The sequence below is a fragment of the Oncorhynchus nerka genome, linkage group LG9b (assembly GCF_034236695.1).
Source record: "Oncorhynchus nerka isolate Pitt River linkage group LG9b, Oner_Uvic_2.0, whole genome shotgun sequence".
Lineage (NCBI taxonomy): Eukaryota > Metazoa > Chordata > Actinopteri > Salmoniformes > Salmonidae > Oncorhynchus > Oncorhynchus nerka.
In genome coordinates this window covers 27717466-27741863 of record NC_088424.1, presented here as the reverse complement: position 1 = coordinate 27741863, position 24398 = coordinate 27717466, and the positions used below count along the sequence as shown (strand labels likewise).

General features: G+C 41.8%; 1 protein-coding gene across 1 annotated transcript; it reads right to left on the bottom strand.

The window, feature by feature from the left end:
* Positions 1-743: 743 nt before the first annotated feature.
* wrnip1 (WRN helicase interacting protein 1) lies at positions 744-20727 on the bottom strand. The gene is given in 8 exon segments (XM_029642841.2): positions 744-1291; positions 1544-1623; positions 1979-2134; positions 6591-6814; positions 11121-11371; positions 13590-13784; positions 20061-20277; positions 20279-20727. Coding segments are annotated over 8 exon segments (1818 nt in total). The 5' UTR covers positions 20692-20727; the 3' UTR covers positions 744-1009.
* Positions 20728-24398: the final 3671 nt, after the last annotated feature.

Genomic DNA, 24398 nt, shown 5'->3' with positions numbered 1-24398 from the left:
AGGGATTAACTGACTGTACCATGGTGCAGCAGAACTGGTGCAACACATGGATGGTAAAGTGAGTTGGTGTAAAACAAGTGGCAATGCATGAGATTACCTTTAATGTAATTTATCTTTCATTTGCAGACAATGGCTCAAAACGGAATAAAACTCCCATATACACTGAGTGTACAAAACATTAGGAACATGTTCTTTCCATGACAGAGACTGAGACCAGGTGAGACCAGGTGAAAGCTATAATCCCTTATTTATGTCACTTGTTAAATCCACTTCAATCAGTGTAGATGAAGGGGAGGAAACAAGTTAAATAAAGATTTTTAAGCCTTGAGACAATTGAGACTGATAGATTGGGTACGCTATTCAGAGGGACATTTGGGCGAGAAACGATTTAAATGTCTTTGAACGGGGTATGGTAGTAGGTGCCAGGAGCACCAGTTTGAGTCTGTCAAGAACTGCAACGCTGCGGTGTTATTCACACTCAACAGTTTCCTGTGTGTATCAACAATGGTCCAGCACCCAAAGGACATCCAGACAACTTGACACAACTGTGGGAAGCATTGAAGTCAACATCACAGGGCCAGCATCCCTGTGGAATGCTTTCAACACCTTGTAGAGTCCATGCCCTTATGAATTGAGGCTGTTCTGAGGGCAAAAGGGGGTGCAACTCAATATTAGGAAGGTGTTCCTAATGCTATGTACACTCAGTAAGTCCTAGATGATAAAATGTATTATAATAGAAAAGGTGCTAATTACTGTCCCTCTGTTTATTTATAAGTCTATTGAACAAAATATATCAACATAATGGTAACAATCTACAATACAAGATGACATTTATTTAACAAAGTGATATCATTGAACTCAAAATTGGTCTTCTACTTAAGTGTTCTATTCGTGTTAGATCCAGCGGCATTTTCAGAGGTCCTCATAGCACAAAAATGGATCTTTAGCATTATAACCCTCACAGTAACCTTCACCTCAGATGCCAGAGGTCATGGGTCCACCTCAAAGGTTATAGGTCAGAGGGGTTCCAGGTGAAGAAGTCCATTCCCCGGAGCTCCTCAGGCAGGTAGTCCTGCTCCACAGGGGCACTGAAGGCAGGGTTGTACTTGTAGCCCTCAGCGTAGCCCAGGTCCTTCATGAGCTTGGTGGGGGCGTTGCGAAGGTGCAGGGGAACAGAGGGTAGGGGGCCCTTATGGTTCCTCAGACTGACCTTCACGTTACCGTACGCCTTGTAGATTTCTACCGACTTAGGAGCCCTGGCCAGGTACACCACACACTGAGCCAAGATCACCTGAGGGTGGGAGGGAAGGAAGGAGCGAGGGGAGGAAAGGGAGTAGAGGGAGAATGACCTTTTATTAGCGTTTTGATATGGCCAAATATCAAAAGGCATACCGGATACCATGGTCAGAAAATAAGGAGTTCCTCAGGTAAAATCCAATGTCTCTCTTTATTGTATCCACAACATAACAAAGAGCTGATATTTAACAGAGGCAGATGTAAGGACAACTCTTGGTTGCCCTTGGTGACAAGATTTAAGTCTCACCTCACACTCTGGCATCCCGATGAAGTGGCAGGCCTGGAAGGCAGATACAGCCTGAGGAAGGGCGGAGGGATCTGCCATACCTGAACAAAAGGGACAGGACATCCAGTCAGAACACACCAGAACCTTGTCTAGGCCTTTGAGTTGTAAGGGAAGACTCCTTCCATGGCTCTGACAGGTGCAGACCAACAGAAAATAGACCCAGGGCAAAAATAAGATTAGTCTGGGATGATACCAAAGACACTAGATCATGTTTGTTGACATAATAGTTTGGTACAGGTAATTAGTGCTTGACCAACATGTTTTATAAATACAAATATTTTTTACATTCTCCTCCTTACAGTGTTTTCTGAGGTTGCGCCAATGCAATGGTTAATGTAATTGGGTCAATAACTGATTAAAACAATGGTTTGATGTAAACCTAGACGCATCACACACCCACGTCTTCACTAGAGAAGCGGACTAGTCTGCGAGCCACGTACAAGGGGTCCTCTCCTCCCTCCAGCATGCGGCCCAGCCAGTAGAGGGAAGCATTCTCGTGGGAGCCCCTCATTGATTTGTGCAGCGCTGAGATGCAGTTATAGTGCTCCTCACCTTTATGTAACAAACAACAAAGTAGGGTTGGATGGGTGGGAAAATGACCATATAGATCTAGAGAGAAATAGAAATGCATAGAAATACACAATATACAAAAGTATGTGGACGCCCCTTCAAATTAGTGGATTAGGCTATTTCAGCCACACCCGTTGCTGACAGGTGTATAAAATCAAGCACAAACACATGCAATCCCCATAGACAAAAATTGGCAGTAGAATGGCTGTAGAATTACTGAAAAACTCAGTGACTTTCAACTTGGCACCCTCATATATTAATGCCCATGATTTTTGGAATGAGACGTTTCGAGGAGTTGGTGTCCACATACTTTTGGTCATGTAGTGTACATATAATGTAGTGGACAAAAGGAGGGCAGGGAAGGGTTTAAGGTGGGGTGGGGATGAAGAAAAATAAGGGATCCAAAAATATATAAATAATACAAATGATTGTCTTGTTTTAGTTACACATAAGGCCATATGTTTCTTATAATGTTTCTCCCTGGACTGGCAGACCTGGGTTCAAATACTATTATGATTTTCCGGGGCACAATGTAAACAATGAAATAGTCCTAAAAGTACAAACCCTTGCCCCATCTGGCTCTCCTGGCAAAATTCAATCAAATGCTCAAAGTAGCCTATTTGTAAGAAGAAAAAAAAGAAGTATTTTCTTCTTCTGATCCCTAGTGATCCATGGGAGGGGGGTGTGTGTTGCCAAGCTGCCCCTACGGTTTTCCATCCATCTCCCTCCAGTCCACACCCACATTCCATCCATCTCCCTCCAGTCCACACCCACATTCCATCCATCAAGCAGAGATAGTTGCTACTCAGAGTGACATGAGGCCTAAATTGGCCAGAGCTTCACTGGCGGCTTTCCAAGGCAAAGAATAATAAACAAAAGTTACTGGTTAACTGTAGAGGGCTTAGAAACAAATCCAGACCAATGCCTGCTTGACACAAGTCATTTATTTTTAGTTTCATAGATAAAAAAATTGCTTCATCAAAATATATTTTACACTAACAAAACTTAATAGAGCAGCATCAGATTCAGTTCACACAACAGAATAGTGATGGAAGTCTACATGTCATCTCTTGTGGACAGATTCTCATGAACATGAAACAACGAGAATCTGTCAAGGCTCACGTAGAATGTGACCACAAGCAGCAGTTGTTCCTGGTTTGGGGTTTTTGGCATGGATTATTTGGAGAAATCAGGATTGGGCAAAGGCGGTGAGCTTAAACTGGTACGTGGGTTGTCAAGCCTGTGTGAGGATAATGGTTTTCGTTTGCGAGTGAGGAGACTTTGCTTCCTTCCTTTACACAAAAGGTAATCACAATTGTTATCGGCATTCCCTTCCAGATGTAAAACAGGAAATGACAAACTTTCGCGAAATAATTTTACTTCCGGGTAACTGAGATTAGTCTACATGCAATGATGTGAATGAATTTCATCACTGTTTTTTTTTAGGACAAAACATTAAATAGAGTAAATGTAGAGTTAGGCCTATAACTGGTAAAACCATCTATCCTGGGTGTCTAGCTAGTTGACATAACAGTTAAGAGGCTGCTGGGCTGGGTCTAGGCTATATTTGTGTTCCTGCTGTATAGTTGATATACATGAATCATTTCTGGGGCATCTTCAGAGGAAATTCCGGTTAGATTTTAAATTTGGCTAGCTCCTTTAACCCCATAGGCTTAATTAGGTTCTGGATTCTCTCTGGAGGCCTCAGTCTCCCCAGACCAATTAACCCACCATTGCGGTGATGTTCTAGCCTGGTCCTGTCTGTTTGACCCGTCTTAGCATCATTGTAAGGCGTGACAATGACCATATGAGTTGACAAGACAGCACTAAACAGGTCTGGGACCAGGCTAGTGAGGGTCTATCCCTTGCTTCCAGTGGGCAATGTCCCATTATGAGACAGCCGTCCTAATTCCAACCTATGTCCCATTATGAGACAGCCGTCCTAATTCCAACCTATGTCCCATTATGAGACAGCCGTCCTAATTCCAACCTATGTCCCATTATGAGACAGCCGTCCTAATTCCAACCTATGTCCCATTATGAGACAGCCGTCCTAATTCCAACCTATGTCCCATTATGAGACAGCCGTCCTAATTCCAACCTATGTCCCATTATGAGACAGCCGTCCTAATTCCAACCTATGTCCCATTATGAGACAGCCGTCCTAATTCCAACCTATGTCTCATTATGAGACAGCCGTTCAACCCTAATTCCAACCTATGTCTCATTATGAGTTATGAGACCTAATTCCAACATGCCGTCCCTAATTCCAACCTATGTCTCATTATGAGACAGCCGTCCTAATTCCAACCTGTCTCATTATGAGACAGCCGTCCTAATTCCAACCTATGTCTCATTATGAGACAGCCGTCCTAATTCCAACCTATGTCTCATTATGAGACAGCCGTCCTAATTCCAACCTATGTCTCATTATGAGACAGCCGTCCTAATTCCAACCTATGTCCCATTATGAGACAGCCGTCCTAATTCCAACCTATGTCCCATTATGAGACAGCCGTCCCTCCAAATGTTCATTATGAGACAACCTATGTCTCATTATGAGACAGCCGTCCTAATTCCAACCTATGTCCCATTATGAGACAGCCGTCCTAATTCCAACCTATGTCCCATTATGAGACAGCCGTCCTAATTCCAACCTATGTCCCATTATGAGACAGCCGTCCTAATTCCAACCTATGTCCCATTATGAGACAGCCGTCCTAATTCCAACCTATGTCCCATTATGAGACAGTCCTAATTCCAACCTATGTCCCATTATGAGACAATTCCAACCTATGTCCCATTATGAGACAGCCGTCCTAATTCCAACCTATGTCCCATTATGAGACAGCCGTCCTAATTCCAACCTATGTCCCATTATGAGACAGCCGTCCTAATTCCAACCTATGTCTCATTATGAGACAGCCGTCCTAATTCCAACCTATGTCTCATTATGAGACAGCCGTCCTAATTCCAACCTATGTCTCATTTGTCACTCAGGTGGTCCCTCTTTCACCTCTCTTCACGATGGATAACTCCCCCACCTCAACCCTCCATATCCCATCCCACCTCCCGAGGCATTAGCCCACCTCCCGAGGCATTAGTGTGTTGACACAGCTATTTTGGATAAGGCTTCATCCACCTGGAGGCCTCCTTCAGCACCCTAAATAGGACACACAGAAACAAGGCAGGCGTCCTGTAAATCAACCAGGCCATGGAGGATGATGGAGCTCAGGGGGTCTCATAATAAATTGCCACGCCAGCTGGCACAAACTTTTCAAGCCCATGGCAGACAGCCCTCTGTGCCTGGTAGTGTGTTGGCAGCAGCAGTCAGAGTCAAAGGGTCCCCAGGATCACCCCAAAAACCCATGTATCCTCTCATTTGCAAAAGAGCCACACACTCTATGGCATGTTTGAAGTGGTTGATCCATTTACCAGTAAATCCTGAGAAGTTTGACAGGGAAGTGTTGAGAGGGAAAATACCAGGAATTTTGAGAAGACTCCTCTACCCATCCTCCACTGAGGTTGACAGAAAAAGTAAAGCTGAGAACCAGAGGTTAAAAGAGACTGGGATCAAGTCCCTTCACCTTGACTTTTCAGACACTAATGCACATAGTTATGACGGGTACTACATACTCTACGACCACACCAAGGAGTCTATCAATCTCCTAAGTGTCCTCTGACTAAAATATTCTGGATATTCAAGGATTCCAGCAAGATGACGCTGACAACAACCAGTCCATGCTTCTAAAGCATCAATCAAGGGCAGTGAGCCACAATAGCACTTGGCAGGCTGGCACCACGGTGATATCACTTGTACAGTCACTGTCTGAGGGTTTTAACCTAATTAGCGCAAGCCGTCTGGCCTGAGTCAGCTAATGTAGGGCATATTGAAAGAGTCTACTGTACGTATTAGAGGGCAAAGTGTTCTTTGGCTGGATCTGGCTGCATATCTCAGACTCAGAGCAAAGGGGAAGTTAGCTCTACCAATAGGACCAGCACATTCACCATTTCACAAGAGACCTCTGAAATACACCTAAACTATTCACAGGTCCATTCCCATGAGCTGACAGACAGGCTGCTTGGGTTATTATCTCTGGGCTGCTGCTGTGGAGCCAACCAGACAGGATGTCACCACTCTGTAATTATCAAATTGAATCATGACAAGTAACATCATTTGTCATCTACATTTTTAAATGTCTGTCAGTCCAGTGAGGGGCAGTGTAAAAGAACATCCTAGAAAAATGTCAAATGTCCACTGACTACAGCTGAATCAATTGAAAATAATGTACTCTAATGTTATGGTTGAACCATTGAGGAGCATCAAGAGCATCAGTATGCTGGAGTTTCAATTTAGGGTACAGTTTTTCTCCATGCACCTGTTAGTATGATAGGTGTGCGACTCCTATACTCTTTTCTATTGAACCATTGGACTCACCTGCTTTGTCGTAGAGGATATGGGACCTCTGAAGGCCCTCCTTCACATGCTCCTCCTGCACCACAATGTCATGTGGGGTACTGCCAGATCCTGATTGGCCAGGACGGGCTGCACCCACCCGGGCCTGGACAGCCAGCTGGAGTCCGTTGAGCCCCGCCCGGGCGTCGCCGTCACACAGGTGGGCTATGGTGTCCAGAGCCTTCTGCTCAATATAGACCTTTGGTCTACAAAACATGAAAACAGAAACGCATTCAATAATAACAAATAAGAAATGTTTAGCTCCGATTATATCAGGCCTAAATGGCACAGAGAAAAGTGACAATAACTGTGTCTTTTTGCTATACTGCATATAGAAGTGTTTTCATCCAACATCAAATAAAGACCTTGCTGCTCAGAATTTGACTCCTGCAAACAGGGTGCTATGGTTTTTGGATGATCCTCCAGATCCCCCAGACAACTACCTAATCGTTCATCCCCAGATCCAAACGGTTGGCCCTGATGAAAAGCAACCGGTACGACGCCACACTTCGAGACCCTCTCACAGCGGCAGGCCCCCCCTGATGTATGGTGACATAAACCAGACCCACACGAGGGGCACTCTTCAATTTAGCCAAGGCATGATGGGCAGTGTCCTTGTACCAGCATCTGGTCTAATACCATGTGTCGTTCTCAAATAATCCCATCTCTAAAACAAGTACACAATAGAGACTTGATCGACTTGGCCACTAGTGATGGAACAAAAAAAATGAACAAAAAAAATGTGATAGTTACATATCAGGCAGATATATCGTATTGTTTTGACAATATCACAATATTATTTTTGTGCTAGTTGGCTGAACCGGCACCAAAATAAAATTACAGTACTGAATCGCAATACATATAGAATCGTAATACATATTGCTTCGGCACCTACGTATTGTGATAATATCGTAACGTGAGAGCTCTGGCAATTCACAGCCCTATTGGCCACTAAGGTGACAAATAAACAACCCCTTACCAAAAACCACATTATGGAGTCAGCAGGGGAGCATCTTTATTGGACTTGGCCTGGGTGATAATGTCATTGCAGGAGCTGGAGAGAAGTTAGCCTGAGTGTTCTTCTGGTCTGGGTGTCAGGTTAGACAGTCAGGACAGTGTTGAGCCGACAGTCCTGTGACAACATGAGAACTAACGGGGAGAGTGGAACGGGGCGATGCAAACACCCTCCACCAGCTCCAAGTGGGTCAGGACATGTAAACGTCTCTTGTTACCGATACTGACCCCCTTAATACTGATCCACATAACTCAAACCTAACCCACCATGCCAGGGACTTGCCACCTGAAAAACGCATAATTCTTGACTAGAACTTCAGTTTATTGAGTGGCCTCCAGAAACCTAATCATAACTAAATGTATCCATTTCATTTGGCATATATTCTAGTCGACATGTGTAGCATATATTCTAGTTTAACATGTGTAGCATATATTCTAGTTTAACATGTGTAGCATATATTCTAGTTTAACATGTGTAGCATATATTTTAGTTTAACATGTGTAGCATATATTCTAGTTTAACATGTCTAGCATATATTCTAGTTTAACATGTGTAGCATATATTCTAGTTTAACATGTGTAGCATATATTCTAGTTTAACATGTGTAGCATATATTCTAGTTTAACATGTGTAGCATATATTCTAGTTTAACATGTGTAGCATATATTCTAGTTTAACATGTGTAGCATATATTCTAGTTTAACATGTGTAGCATATATTCTAGTTTAACATGTGTAGCATATATTCTAGTTTAACATGTGTAGCATATATTCTAGTTTAACATGTGTAATCATCTATCGAGTTGATTTATGAAGTTCATCTTTCTAATCATTTGAGGTACCGTTACGGTGACCGTATTATTAAGTGCATAGATCTATCTCGAGACATGATAATGGTCCATTCCAAATCAAAACAAATATCACACATATATTATTTGGTTTATGTAAAGACAAGATTAAATAAAGAATTGTCTGATGGGTGACAATATTAGCCGATCACTTGTGAATGATATATTATCACTTTTGAATGATGCCTAGCGTGAGGCAAGAAACATGCATAATTGCATTTGCGGTCACTTTTGATAATGGTGTTTTCCCGCTAATAGAACATTCGCTCTTACAGCCTACTGCCGTGTGCACATTGCTGCGATTAGAATGTGAAGAAATAGCCTAATAGTTTATCAACATTTTAAGCTAAATGTTCTGATCTGTGTCATCAGCCTCATTGCGTAAAAATGATTTTTTAAAATGATAATGGTTGTATTAATTTGGGATCAATCACGTCCCACAACTGTCCCAGACTATGTTTGGAATAATTATTTATTGCACAGAATAGATCAACTTTAGGACTATGGGGGATAGTAGATTGACATAGGCTAGTGCTTTTTCTGTTTGTTAGGCCTACTCATCTTGTGGACAGTAAATGTGGACACCTCGGAATTGGATAAGGACACGCGCAGTTGCGTCCCGATGTGTCGGTCTTCACTTTTAGCTTGTGGGAAAGACCCGATCAGATGATGGAGAGCCATGTGAGTGAGGTGCTTCGGAGCGCGCAGCACTCAGGGAGAAGGGAATTATAAGTATTATATTCAGCCCAAAGGCAAAACAGCCACTGGCCGCAAAAGCCAGGACATTTTTTAGCGGGCATTACATCCACACAAAGGGGATGCCGCCAGGACATTTGAGGCATTATCAAGTGCTTGTCAAATTGTGAATGAGAGACTGTTGAAGTGTGTACAGCCGGTGCAAAAAACTAAGCAGAGCTCATGTCTTTCAAGCAACTTTTTTCATATCATCATTAGTCGCATCATGCAGTCTTAGAATGTATTGCAAATCTAAACATATAACCCAATGTTTGTAGAACAACTAAAGTTACATTAATACCTCTAAATTAAGCATATAGGAGAACCTATTTCTTTGTTAACCACAACACAGAATAGCTGCATGTGTGCACTCCCTCAAATCGTTTCTATTTTATACAGCTTTGTTCAATTGCATTCTTCATATGATAAAATCTAAAATAATGCCACGAAATTCAAAGCAAATATTGTCTGCTAAATTAACTAGTGTAGCCCACAGCCATATGGCATAGCCAGATCAGGACCTAACATAAGGACATCTCTGAGTATCCTATTCTGTTCTTCTGAAATAGACTACATGTTTCTTTAGACCTGTCTAAAATAAAATAAAAAATGGTTATATTGTGAAGGTGTAGGCATAGATTTATTAGACTTTTAAAAATGTAGATGTTTCAAAGTTCTGCATCAGCGGCTTGTAGGCTACATGTGGAATCCATACTGGTACCTGGCAGTTATTTGCTTGACAATCACAGACTGACAAAATGTTGTGACCGCCACAGCCCTAGGTACCAGTGTGCCGATTCTGATCCATGAGCCGAAATGAAACAATAGATCTATATAGTAAATACCTGCGGGTAGATGAATAAAATATACTGTTTAAATGTTGACATTTAAGCCACTAAGTGTGACATCTGAACCGCATACAGCCAAACATGCCTGTCTCCTCCCTTGGCTTGGACTCCAGACAAGACGATAGCCCCTTTTTAATTTGATAGGGGTGAGAGAGGAAAGCCAGGGCTGAGACCATTTTTTGCTGATGCAGTGTGGAAAATGTCTGGTTTAAAATGTTCCTTGGAATAAATGTATAGTTTGATAAATTTGACAGAACAAGATAGGATGTAAAGATGTGATGTAATAGAAAGGGTTGGTCCACCTGAGCGTAAAGATCTGTACACAACCAAAGAGCATTTCACTCCATGGCTTGCACCTGTACCAAGATCTTTAAACACAAATATAACATCTAATGTTAGCTCAATCACCACCACCACTCAATCACACCCATGTTGACCATGAAGGCTTTCTGCCATGAATCTGGTACACTGTTAAAACTGAGCCCTCATCTGCTGCCAGCAGTTAACAGCTGTCTCACTTAAACAGGCTAGGCTATACCGACACACTCCCCTCCATCTCTGTCAACAGAGAGAGAAATAGATAGAGGAGAGAAAGGAGAGAGAGAAAAAGGAGAGCGCGAGCGAGAGGTTACTAGTTCATTTAGCAGACAAGATTTGCTTAGAATTCCATGGCATTATAGTATATTATTTTAGAATATGAAGAATACAATTGAACAAAGCTGAATAAAATAGAAAGGATATTTTCTCCAAGAGAGAAAGAGAGAGAAAGGATAGCGAGTGAGTGAGTGAGAGAGAGGAGAGAAAGGAGAGAGAGAAAAAGGGAGAGGGAGGAGAATAAGGAGAGAGAGAGAGAACACAACTGCCAGGGCTGTCTGCCTATAGTCAGGCCTGCCAGGCCATAAATGACCTAAAGGAAAACATTTTAAGGTGGGCACAGAGTAGAGAGAGGACGTCCCCCTCGACCAATCAGGGTTCAGGAATCCCAGACTTAAGGATGACGTGTCTACACGGCACGTTCCGTGATAACAAGGCGTTCATTCCGAGAGGAGGGGGTATCAGCTACTTACTCTGATCTGAGCTCGGTTGGGTCTAACTCGTCTTGATCTATGCGGTCGCTGAGATCTTCTCCCAGTACACTGATCCCCAGCGTAGCGATGGCCCTGAGCAGGATCAACCCCATTGCCTCCACAGACAGCTTGTCCAGAACCAGGACCCTGCACCTGCTAAGCAGAGCCGCGTTCACCTGGAACGAAGGGTTCTCCGTGGTTGCCCCGATCAGAGTCACCGTCCCACACTCCACATGAGGGAGGAAGGTATCCTACATACAAGCAGACAACAAGAGACATAGAAAGAGAGTGAAGAGAGACATGGGAAGAAGAGAGAAGAAGGTGTTGAGCATCCCAAAAGTGGTTCAATATCAAGGGTGAGTCACAGGGCTTTGATTACCTGTGCATGAAATACCATTTGCACTATACCTCACTGTACATTGGTTTAATAGGGTAGCTGTGTAAAAGCATTATAGGGTACATGGTTAAAATACAAATCTATCTCACGTATGCGCTACGATGGCTATGTTTTCCATCTTAGCACCGCTTTAGCCCGAGCACGGTGTAGAGAGTCGGCCCTGGCTCTAACTGCCTGTTAATTGTTATCAGAATTTACACAGACACAATATTTCTTTTATTTTTATTTGACCTTTATTTAACCGAGCAAGTCAGTTAAGAACATATTCTTATTTTCAATGACGGCCTAGGAACAGTGGGTTAACTTTCTGATCAGGGGCAGAGCGACAGATTTGTACCTTGTCAGCTCGGGGATTTGCACTTGCAACCTTCCGGTTACTAGTCCAACGCTCTAACCACTAGGCTACCCTGCCTCCCCTATAAAAGGGTCCTTCATATTATACTACACAAAATGAAGACAGTAACTGATAAGAAGGATATTTATTGCTATTTTCAGAGTGATACTTGTTTACTATGTTATTGTTACTATAGTTTGTTAAACTTTGTAGGTATATTAAAACAATTGTGGCATGCTGTACGAAGCAATTATTTCAGATCGGATTTTCTATCAAAACCCATCTGTCCATTATAGTGCGATTAGTTCTTTATGAGGTTGGTTCGGTTTCGGTTCGATTATAACTTTTTTTTAAAAGACATTAACTGCACCATGCATTATGCGGGTTGAATGCTGTAACACAGAATAAGAATAAAATCATTAATAAAAGCCCCATGATGGTAGTCACTGCTCTTACTGCTTATCACTTACTAACCATCATTTACTCACATCACTTTAATAAAATATTTCAGTTGTGTATAATACATTTGATGACTTTATTTCATTCCAAGTCATCATCTCATCTCTATAGAGCTGATGCCTACGCTGTCTGACAAAATCACTATCTCAGTAGTTCTTACTAAAGGTATACTTTTGACTGCTAAATACCAAATATAAATCACTTAGATCATGTATTGAGAAGTAGAGATACCTTGCGAAGCAACTACTCTCGATCGCTCTTGATCGAGCGCTCTTATGTCTCTTCTCTCCGTCTCTGCCACATACAGACCGGACAAGTAGTAGGCTCAATGCATTATGCTCGTTGTAGTTAATTACCATGTTTTCTGTGCTAAACTATGTAGAATATTGGTCTGTTGGAAACTACAATTACATCGGACAGTTCAGGCTGGATCTGATTTATCTCTTGAAAAACAGAACGAAATGGAATTCATATATTTGAACCAAAGTTGGTAAATTAGTTGTCAAAAAAACAAACAAAAAAACAGAAATTTCAGTTAATCATTCAGCACTAGTCCATTATGTTACATTTAGAACTAAATATGTTTTAGTCGATATGTACTGGTCAGGGATGTGGACCACAGATGCAGATGAAGTACACACCATTGTTACTACAATGGTGTGTGGGTACTGTTACACAATGGTGTGGAGTTGTGAAAGAAAAGAATGGCCACTAACATTCAACATAAATCTGAGGCGTTATCTTGGCTAGTTAGGTGATGTGATACCATATTCTAATAGTAGAATTATGCAAACAATCTCTCTCTCAAATGGCTTCAGGGAATCTGATTGAGATGCTACTCTAAAAATCTATGAATCTTTCCAAGAATCTGTGGTAGATACAAAGAGGGTGGATGGATAATGGGTATTGTTTGAGGAAATTAAGTCTTTATTTTGGGATCATGGGATGGACATTCCTATACTAGTGTGGTTGAGACCGCGCAGACAGACTAGCATGATAGCCAATCATAAGTGTACAGAGATTTCTGACAAATGTGTGGCTGTAGCTAGGCAAGGGCAACTAAATAATTTGACCTACAACTCCATGGAGTACACTACTCATTATAAAAAATGTGATAAGACATAAGATGAGTGAAATTAGACCTACACATTTTCATAAAAATAATGGTCATCATTGGAATTTGCATCTTGGAGTGATATCCTTTACCCTTTGTCATTATTATTGGCTGAAACCTGAGCCCAATTCTTCTTATTGGCTGGAGCACTTTGGTTGTTATTACCTGTTGTGACTTGTTGAAGCGATGGATCTCATCTATAAAGAGGATGGTCTTCCTCTTCATCAGTTTTAACTCATTCTGGGCCTGCTTAATGACCTCTCGCACCTCATTGGTGGATGTGCTGGTGGCAGAGAGAGAAACGAAGCGGGCCGTGCCCCTCCTCTTATTGCCGCTGGCTATGATGTGGGCCAGGGTGGTCTGGAAGGAAGGACAGAGATACATAAACGTAAGAGTTCATAGTGACACCATATCTAATTCTTAGAATTCTTATCCATCTGAAGAAAGCGAGTACCTGTGAATACTTCTCGTTCAAAATATGATTACTACTAATGATGAAGATAGATACATAACATGATTCCCTCTTATGTGTGGGGCCCTATGTGAAACGTATTTTTCTTAATTAAATCCTTGGGAATGCAGGCAGGCACCTAAAATCATGCATCTACTGATCCTGCTGCGTGCCACTGTCACAGCGTTTCCATCTGTATTTTATAGGCCTATAATGCATTTTCCAGTCCCTATAATCCACAGATGGAACCAAGTCCCCTGGTCCCTGCCTAGAAGACCCCGAAGGCAAATTCATAAATCTAGCCTCCATTGTAACTCCTGGAGTCCAGCTCCATAAATCTCATGGAAACTGACCCATGACACCAGGGGGCTGACAAAGAGAGTCAGCGAGAAAGGGAAAGTGTTAAGAGGCATGCTGTTATGGTGGCCAGTCAAGTCAGAGGTAGCTGGCCTATTATGGCGTTAACAGTGCAGATAACGCAAGACTCCAGCCAGTCACTATACAGTATCTAGGCCTAATGGGAGAATTTCAAGCAGTTCCAATTATGTGACTGCCATCCGTGGGCATTGCAATAATCACATGAACTCAGTCAATCATCATCAAAAAACTGCAGGAATGGCCTTATCGTTAGGCTTAACGTTATGTAGGCACTGGGCATATGCCCTATTGTTACATTCCAAGGCTGCTGCAAGGTCTTCCCTGCCCACAGGGGTCTCGTGTTCTTGAGCAACGACGACCTCAGGGGGATGGTTGGTTGAAATCAATATTTGTCTGCTTTATAGATTATTTTTCTAACAAGCTGCAACTGAGCAACACTAATTGGTCTGGTCTAAAAAAACAAAACGGCGCTGATGCTGATATGAGAAGTTGCTGTTGTTGTCAGTCCCACTTCTTCTTCGATGAATTTCACCTGTGGTTGGCATCCAATAAATACTTTGCTGAAAAAAAGCATATTTTTAAAATACCCTACCATCTAACACAACACTCACAAAAAAAAAAAATATATATATATATATATCATACTCCACTATTTAACCCCTGTGTGGTGTTTGGGTCTGTGGGCCCATTTTCAATGTTTACTCAAATAAAAATGATACAATTAATACTTTTTTCAAACTGAGACTCATTGACCTTGGTTAATTTTCTGTGAAGAACATGTAAAATAACACATTTTCACACTGTGCAGCCCCCTACACATTAATATTACATATGTGGTGTTCAGGTCCACTGGACCTGAGGGTAATAAAAGTGTGGGAAAGTGTGTGTGTGTGGGTGAAAACAAGTACAAATTAAACAAAAATGTTTGCTGTGTGCCTTCAATCTGTTTTCCTCCTCCCTGGGCCTGCTGTTTCAACATAGCACCAAGAACCTGTGTGTTTCCCTGCCTGTCGCCCTCTTTTCTCACTCTTTACCCTTTGTAGTGTGTGAAACTACACAATGTCTTGTGAGAACATGCACAATGTTATTACAATATATTATTTTAATACATTGTAAATATTATTTTCCCACACTCTACCCCAACCAGGTGCAAATTGGGGGAGGGACACAACAAATAAATAGCTTTGCATATGTGGCTACTTAACACAATCAATCAGTATGGCAAAAATTATCTCTGCTCAGAGGGCCTTATAAATTTTTTAGCAGAGAGAGAAGCTAGTGTGAAAGAAGCATCTTCCACTTTGGAAAATCATGAATTTTGTCCCTGTCAATTCGGAGTCTGACAGGGAGTTGGATGAAGAGGATGAGGCTGACAATAAGCCACCCCCACATTCCCAGTGGGTCAGAAGTTTACATACAATCAATTAGTATTTGTTAGCATTGACTTTAAATTGTTTAACTTGGGTAAAACGTTTTGGGTAGCCTTCCAAGTGGGGTGAATTTTGGCCAATTCCTCATGACAGAGCTGGTGAGTCAGGTTGAGTCAGCTTTGTTGGCCTCCTTGCTCTCACATGCTTTTTCAGTTCTGCTCACAAGTTTTCTATAGGATTGAGGTCAGGGCGTTATGATGGCCACTCCAATCCCTTGGCTTTGTTGTCCTTAAGCCAACAACTTTGCCACAACTTTGGAAATATGCTTGGGGTCATTGTCCATTTGGAAGACCCATTTGCGACCAAGCTTTAACTTCCTGACTGATGTCTTGAGATGTTGCTTCAATATATCCACATAATTTTATTTTCCTCATGATGCCATCTATTTTGTGAAGTGCACCAGGCCCTCCTGCAGCAAAGCACCCCCACAACATGATGCTCCCACCCCCATGCTTCACGGTTGGGATGGTGTTCTTTAGCTTGCAAGTCTCCCCCGCTTTCCTCCAAACATAACAATGGTCATTATAGCCAAACAGTTCTATTTTTGTTTCATCAGACCAGAGGACATTTCTCCAAAAAGTATAATATTTGTCCCCATATGCAGCTGCAAACGGTAGGCTTTTTTATGGCGGTTTTGGAGCAGTGGCTTCTTCCTCGCTGAGCGGCCTTTCAGGTTATGTCGATATAGGACTCGTTTTACTGTGGATATAGATTAGAGGTCAACCGATTATGATTTTTCAACGCCGATACCGATTATTGGAGGACCAAAAAAGCAGATACCGATTAATCAAAAAATATTCCAAATTAGCTCCATAATATCGACAGAAACATGGCAAACGTTGTTTATAATCAATCCTCAAGGTATTTTTCAAATATCTATTCGATAATATATCCATCGGGACAATTCGTTTTTTCAGTAGGACCGGTTGGAGTAATGGCTACCTCTGTATTTCACGCGAGAATCTCTCTGGGAGCATCAGGTGACCACTTGCGCAATGTAGCCGCCTACAGGTATTCTTCAACATTATTATTATTATTTTTTTTACCATTATTTAACTAGGCAAGTCAGTTAAGAACAAATTCTTATTTTCAATGGCGGCCTAGGAATGGTGGGTTAACTGCCTGTTCAGGGGCAGAACGACAGATTTGTTCCTTGTCAGCTCGGGGATTTGATCTTGCAACCTTCCAGTTACTAGTCCAACGCTCTAACCACCTGCCTTACATTGCACTCCACGAGGAGCCTGTGTGGCAGGCTGACTACCTGTTACGCGAGTGCAGCAAGAAGCCAAGGTAAGATGCTAGCTAGCATTAAACTTATCTTATAAAAAACGATCAAACTTAACATAATCACTAGTTAACTACACATGGTTGATGATATTACTAGTTTATCTAGCGTGTCCTGCGTTGCATATAATCGATGCGGTGCCTGTTAATTTCTCATCGAATCGAGGCCTACTTCGCCAAACGGGTGATGATTTAACAAGCGCATTCGCAAACAAAACACTGTCTTTGTACCAATGTACCTAACCATAAACATCAATGCCTTTCTTAAAATCAATACACAACTGTATATATTTTTAAACCTGCATATTTAGTTAATATTGCCTGCTAACATGAATTTATTTTAACTTGGGAAATTGTCACTTCTCTTGCGTTCCGTGCAAGCAGTCAGGGTATATGCAGCAGTTTGGGCGGCCTGGCTCATTGCTAACTGTGTGAAGACCATTTATTCCTAACAAAGACCGTAATTAATTTGCCAGAATTAACATTGAAGGTTGTACAATGTTACAGCAATATTTAGATTTAGGCATGCCACCCATTAGATAAAATACAGAACGGTTCCGGATTTCACAAAGAATAAACGTTTTGTTTTCGAAATGATAGTTTCCGGATTTGACCATATTAATGACCTAAGTCTCGTATTTCTGTGTGTTATTATGTCATAATTAAGTCTATGATTTGATATAGCAGTCTGACTGAGCGGTGGTAGGCAGCAGCAGGCTCGAAAGCATTCAGTCAAACAGCACTTTCGTGCGTTTGCCAGCAGCTCTTTGCTGTGCTTCAAGCATTGAGCTGTTTATGACTTCAAGCCTATCAACTCCCAAGATTAGGCTGGTGTAACCGATGTGAAATGGCTAGCTAGTTAGTGGGGTGCGCGCTGATAGCGTTTCAATCGGTGATGGAAACAGGTGGCTGTAGACAGGGAGCATCATAGCGTCATTTCCGGTCACAACTTGCAGACTTGTTTACGTGCTGCTGTGCGGCCTGTTGCCAACCTTACTTTGCTACCTGACAAATTTACAGTTTTTACTTTTTAATTAACGTTTATATTTTAAAATTTTTCTCACTCAACTTTTTTTCTGTTCAACTTTTTCACTCCGGACGTTTTATCTGGACATGGTTCATCAGGACTTCCAACAGCCGAAGCTAAGTAGTAACATTAACATGATGCCTTCTAATTGCAGTCGCTGTACTCATAATAAACAGGAGAACGATCGCCTATCCACATCGATGGGACAGTAGTGGAGAAGGTGGAAAGTTATAAGTTCCTCGGCGTACACATCACAGACAAACTGAAATGGTCCACCCACACAGACAGCGTGGTGAAGAAGGCGCAGCGGTGCCTCTTCAACTTCAGGAGGCTGAAGAAATTTGGCTTGTCACCAAAAACACTCACAAACTTTTACAGATGCACAATCGAGAGCATCCCGTCAGGCTGTATCACCGCCTGGTACAGCAACTGCTCCGCCCACAACCGCAAGGCTCTCTAGAGGGTAGTGAGGTCTGCACAACGCATCACCGGGGGCAAACTACCTACCCTCCAGGACACCTACACCACCCGATGTCACAGGAAGGCCAAAAAGATCAAGGACAACAACCACCCAAGCCACTGCCTGTTCACCCCGCTATCATCCAGAAGGCGAGGTCAGTACAGGAGCATCAAAGCGGGGACCAAGAGACTGAAAAACAGCTTCTATCTCAAGGCCATCAGACTGTTAAACAGCCATCACTAACATTGAGTGGCTGCTGCCAACATACTGACTCATCTCTAGCCACTTTAATAATGGAAAAATTGATGTAATAAATGTATCACTAGCCACTTTAAACAATGCCACTTTATATAATGTTTACATACCCTACATTACTCATCTCATATGTATATACTGTACTCTATACCATCTACTGCATCTTGCCTATGCCGTTCGGCCATCACACAATCAAATATATTTTTAATGTACATATTCTTATACATTCCTTTACACTTGTGTGTATAAGGTAGTTGTTGTGAAATTGTTAGAGGTTAGATATTACTGCATGGTCAGAACTAGAAGCACAAGCATTTCGCTACATTTGCATTAACATCTGCTAACCATGTGTATGTGACAAATAATATTTGATGTGTCTGACTCTCCTACATTGGCCTGCTGTAACTATATATGTGAGTGAGATGTTAGTAAAATTCCTGAACTAAGTGTTTTCATCATTCTAGATTGCAGCCGGTAGCAACACGAAGAAGCGCCGTGATGTGTGTGGACCCAAGGACAGGAAGACACAGTAAACATGCATCAAGTGCAAGAAATACATTTGCAACACACACACACAGCAAAACTCTGTCCCTCATGTGGTGTGTAGACCAGCCTTAATTTGTGTTTAAAAAAAATCACATTTTATTTTTAAAATAATGATAGTGCTTTAATTGATACAGAGGTAAATGGCAAATATTAACTATGCTGTCGATATTTTTTTTATACATTTAACCTTTAACTAGGCAGGTCAGTTAAGAACAAATTCTAATTTACAATGACGGTGTATTGCTTGTAATTGACGCAAGTCAACATCTAAGTATTAAGTAATTTTTACATAAATTGTTATGGCTGTATTGTTTTAAAAACCCAATAATGTTTTGGGTCCGTCAGACCCGCGAACATTGGGTGAATAACAAAAACATGAACACCACACAAGGGTTAAATCTATTTAGTCCTACTTCAGGCCAACAGCCTGTACCTCTTCTGACATCAAACCCCTCACACCCAAATACCTCTCTGCAGCTGCCACCACAACCTCTATTTTCCGCAATTTATGTTCCATCCCTGCAGGACAGTTGAGAACCATTGTTATAAATGCCAGAGTTACAGTCTTACTGAAACATATCACTTGGTTTATCCCTCCGTACTGGTACAGATCTACTACTCACACCACACCTCACAGGATCCCTCCCCCTTGACCCATATTCCTTTACTTTCTTCACTGCCTCAGCATATGACAACTTCTGCTCGTCAGTCATAAACTTCATCACCACTCACGTGTTACTTTCGTTTACAACATGGAAATACAATCTAGATTATATGTATATGTTTACAAAGTAGAACACCACACCTTCCCACATCCAGGTGGTCCCCATAGGATCAATGACGGTATCTCCTGAGAATCCAACAGCGACCTGAGAAGGGTGTGTTCTCCTACTACTTTGTTTTGTCCGAAATATTCCTCTAGCGTGGTTGGTCGCAGTTTCTCCGCCAGCGGCTTATCGATATTCAGCAGTGCGCGCACAGGTGTAGTATCACGCGGGGTCTTTATCAGTGTGTTCGATGCAAAACTGTCCCATCGCTTTACCTGCCCCCATCTCGTCCGGTGAATGACGTTTCGTTCCTTTGCTGACAGCAGTGCTGGCAATCGGTTTATTCGATAAAAATGTATTTCGTTCACTTTGAACTGGACCCTTATTTATGTTGGTCTGAAACATCCTGAAAATCGGAGAGGGCGGCGCGGTACTCTTCCTCGCCTCCGACGAGTCTGTCGTGTTGACTGTTGGACTAGACGCTTCGCTAGAAATGCGAGGTTTCTTGAGAGGTGGTCCGTTCATGTCTTTACTGGTTGATGTCGGACAACTGTCATTGTTTAACAAACATCTGTCCAGATGGGCATTGATTTCTGACGCCGCGAAATCCTTAAAACAAACGGGACATTGTACTGGCTCCGCAACGCTACCTGCTACTTCGCTCGCCATGTTTTCTTTCCCGCTAAACTTTGACCTCACCACGTGACCATAACACCGACACTTTATAAAAATATAATATTTTACATTTATTATAGCAGTTTAAAAAATAAAAAAGATCACTTAAGATTTGTGTTCACTTGCAGCATGTGAGCCATTTCTGTCTGCCTAGGACGGGGTCAGAATTTATTTGAAGCATTATGGGATTTGTAGTTTATGGTCTGCAGATAGTGGGCTTCTGGGCTACAGTCGATAAATCAATTAAGCCACTTCAGTTTTACAAACAAAGATGCAATGGAACAGGTGACAGATGGAATAAATGAATTCTCATTTTCTCCATTATCCAAATGTATATCAACATCTCTTGCCAGGAGTAATATAGCCTGCATGCATGTCTGACTGTCTGTATTTCCTCTATTTAGCTCAGACAAGACGCCCAGCAGCCATGAGAGACAGGCACCAGAGGTCCCTCTGCAGAGGAGGACAGAGAGGGCCCACCATAGTGTGGGGTCTGCCAGCTTGCTTAAAGCAGAACAACGTAGCCAAGCTGGCCTTCTTCTACTACCTGGAGAGGGTGGAGACCAGGATGGCTCATAATAATGTCTAGAACAGAGCAAATGGAATGGCATCAGCTATTTGGAATGGCATCAGCTATTTGGAATGGCATCAGCTGTTTGGAATGGCATCATCTGTTTGGAATGGAATCAGCTATTTGGAATGGCATCAGCTATTTGGAATGGCATCATCTGTTTGGAATGGAATCAGCTATTTGGAATGGCATCAGCTATTTGGAATGGCATCATCTGTTTGGAATGGCATCAGCTATTTGGAATGGCATCAGCTATTTGGAATGGCATCAGCTGTTTGGAATGGCATCAGCTATTTGAATGGCATCAGCTATTTGATACCATTCCACTGATTCTGGTCCAGGCATTACCAGGAGCCCATCCCCCCCAATTAAGGTGTCACCAACCTCCTTTGGGAGGCATATTATACACTGACTATAGAAAACATGAGGACCACTTTCCTAATATTGAGTTGCACCCCTTTTGCTTTCAGAGTAGCCTCAATTAGTTGGGGCATGGATTCTACAAGGTGTCGAAAGCATCCCGTAGGGATGCTGGATGTTGACTCCAATGCTTCCCACAACTATGTCAAGTTGGCTGGATTTCCTTTGGGCGGTGGACCATTATTGAAACGCATGGGAAACTGTTGAGCATGAAAAACCAGCAGTGTTGCAGTTCTTGACACTCAAACCGGTGTGCCCTCCACCTACTACCATACCCCGTTCAAAGGCACTTCAATCTTTTGTCTTGCCCATTCACCACACATACACAATCCATGTCTCAATTGTAAAATTCTTCTTTTACCCTGTCTCCTCCCCTTCATCTACACAGATTTGAAGTGGATTTAACAAGTGACATCAATAAGGGATCATAGTTGTCACCTGGATTAACCTGGTGATATGATATGGAAAGAGCAGGTGTTCCTAATGTTTTTTACACTCCGTTGCCGTGTCTTTAGCTATGCCGGATTAAGTGATATGACATGCTATTCTATAAAATAATTTCTCCGTAATTAATATTACCTGATTGAGCTAATCATGTAAATGTAATTAACTAGAGAGTCGGGCACCACAAAATAATATTTATAGAGTTGTTATCTTCTGAATAAACTCTTAAAGACCTAGTAATATTTTACATCAATAGCAGTCAATATTAATCGTCATCTTAATTCAGTCTCATCTGAAAGTTGTAAATTCTTGGTTATCTGCACGAACCCTGGCTAACAAGTTGAATCAGCAATACAAAATTGGGTTTAATTATTTATTTACTAAATACCTAACTAATCACACAGAATTACACATACACATAATTAAATCATAACTTGATTACAAATGACGTCATAAAGGAAAACGTCCCTAGCGGGCAGAACAGATATGACAGCTGGTTACACAAAAGAAAAGGGCTGAGTTTGAGTGAAAGAGCGGGAATACTGAGGAACAAAGGGCGAAGCTGTGCTATCGTAAATACAGAATCTTATGCATTCTAAATTACCACCCATTTGGAAGAGGAAAATGGAATAAATATTTACTCTGAGCTGCGCTTCGGTAGGTTGGTGGTAGATGGAAGGCCGTGTTGCCCAACCGAGTCCTTTGTCCTTTGAAGAATGTCTCTGCTGGTAAATTGAATACGTTGTAGTAACGTGTGTGGTAGATGGGATACTCTTGCCTGTTCCTTCCTAACCTGCGTTTGCAGCTGCTGTTGCTAACTCAACGGCAAGGAGGTATCACTTCTGTAGTAATAAGAGTTCAACGTTCATACCATTCACAACCAAAGCTCACTCTGATGTTGGCTTCGTTCTGTAGTTATTATCTGAACCATTCTGACATCGGACCGTCGTCCTCACATCCTCGGAACAGGAGGTTACATTGTCGTCAAGGCTTTATATAGGAAGGGAAAGGAGGGCGTGTTTGAAAAGTTTTATAGCCCATGTCCGTTCACAGGGGCGGGCCACTGATTGAGCAGAGCCTTACCTTATGAAAACCCAAATCTCACATTTTAGAAGCTAAAATCACATTTCATTCCATCACGAATAATTTCATATTCAAACATTTAATTTGAACAACAATTCCATGTGAATCCGATAACTCTGATGTGTAGACTTTCCACTGTAGAGTTTATGTCATCTTATCATTGATGAGAATGTTTCAGATGACAACCGAAATGACATCATATTCTTTAAGTGCCACCGCATATGTTCAATTGGTCGGATTACCAGAATATAGTTCATTTCCCCCACCTTCTGATGTTCCCAGAATCTCTATGTTAACCAAATGGATTTGCAAATGTAACATCAGTAGGGTAGAGAGAGGAAAAAGGGGGGAAGAGGTATTTATGACTGTCATAAACCTATCCCCAGACCAACTTCAGGACACCATGTATATAGCAGATTTAATGCGTCCTTTTCTTTTGTCACGCCTATGAAGTTTATGGTTGATTGGTACCATCTAGTGTCATAGTCCCTTCACTGCAGCATGCTGCAATCTACTGTGTCACCAAGAGGGGGCTTTAACACAACCCCCCAAAAAGAACAGAACCAAGATGCAGTCAGCGTTTTAGCCACAGGGTGGCATCTCTCTCCACTTTGAAAAAGGAGCCAATAGTTTGACTCCATACTCTGCTGTACGGTTTAGTTCGGGCTTGATAAGAAACCATTATGCAGTATCCCAAAATAGAATAATATACCTGTTACATAGAATTAATTTGTGCACTATACTGCATTCTATAAGTAGTCAAAGACCAGTGCTATGGTTCACAAGCTTATAGTATAAACGCATTTTAGAGCAGTTCCTCAATTTCACCAGAGACAGCAAAAACTTGAATGAGTTTTTATTAAATTTTTGTTTCACCTTTATTTAACCAGGTAGACCAGTTGAGAACAAGTTCTCATTTATAAATGCGACCTGGCCAAGATAAAGCAAAGTAGTGCGACAAAAAACAACAACACAGAGTTACACATGGGATAAGCAAACGTACAGTCAATAACACAATATAAAAATCTATGTACAGTGTGTGCAAATGTAGTAAGATTAGGGAGGTAAGGCAATAAATAGGCCATAGTGGCAAAATAATTACAATTTACCATTAACACTGGAGTGATAGATGTGCAGATTATGTGCAAGTAGAGATACTGTGGTGCAAAAGAGCAACAACAAA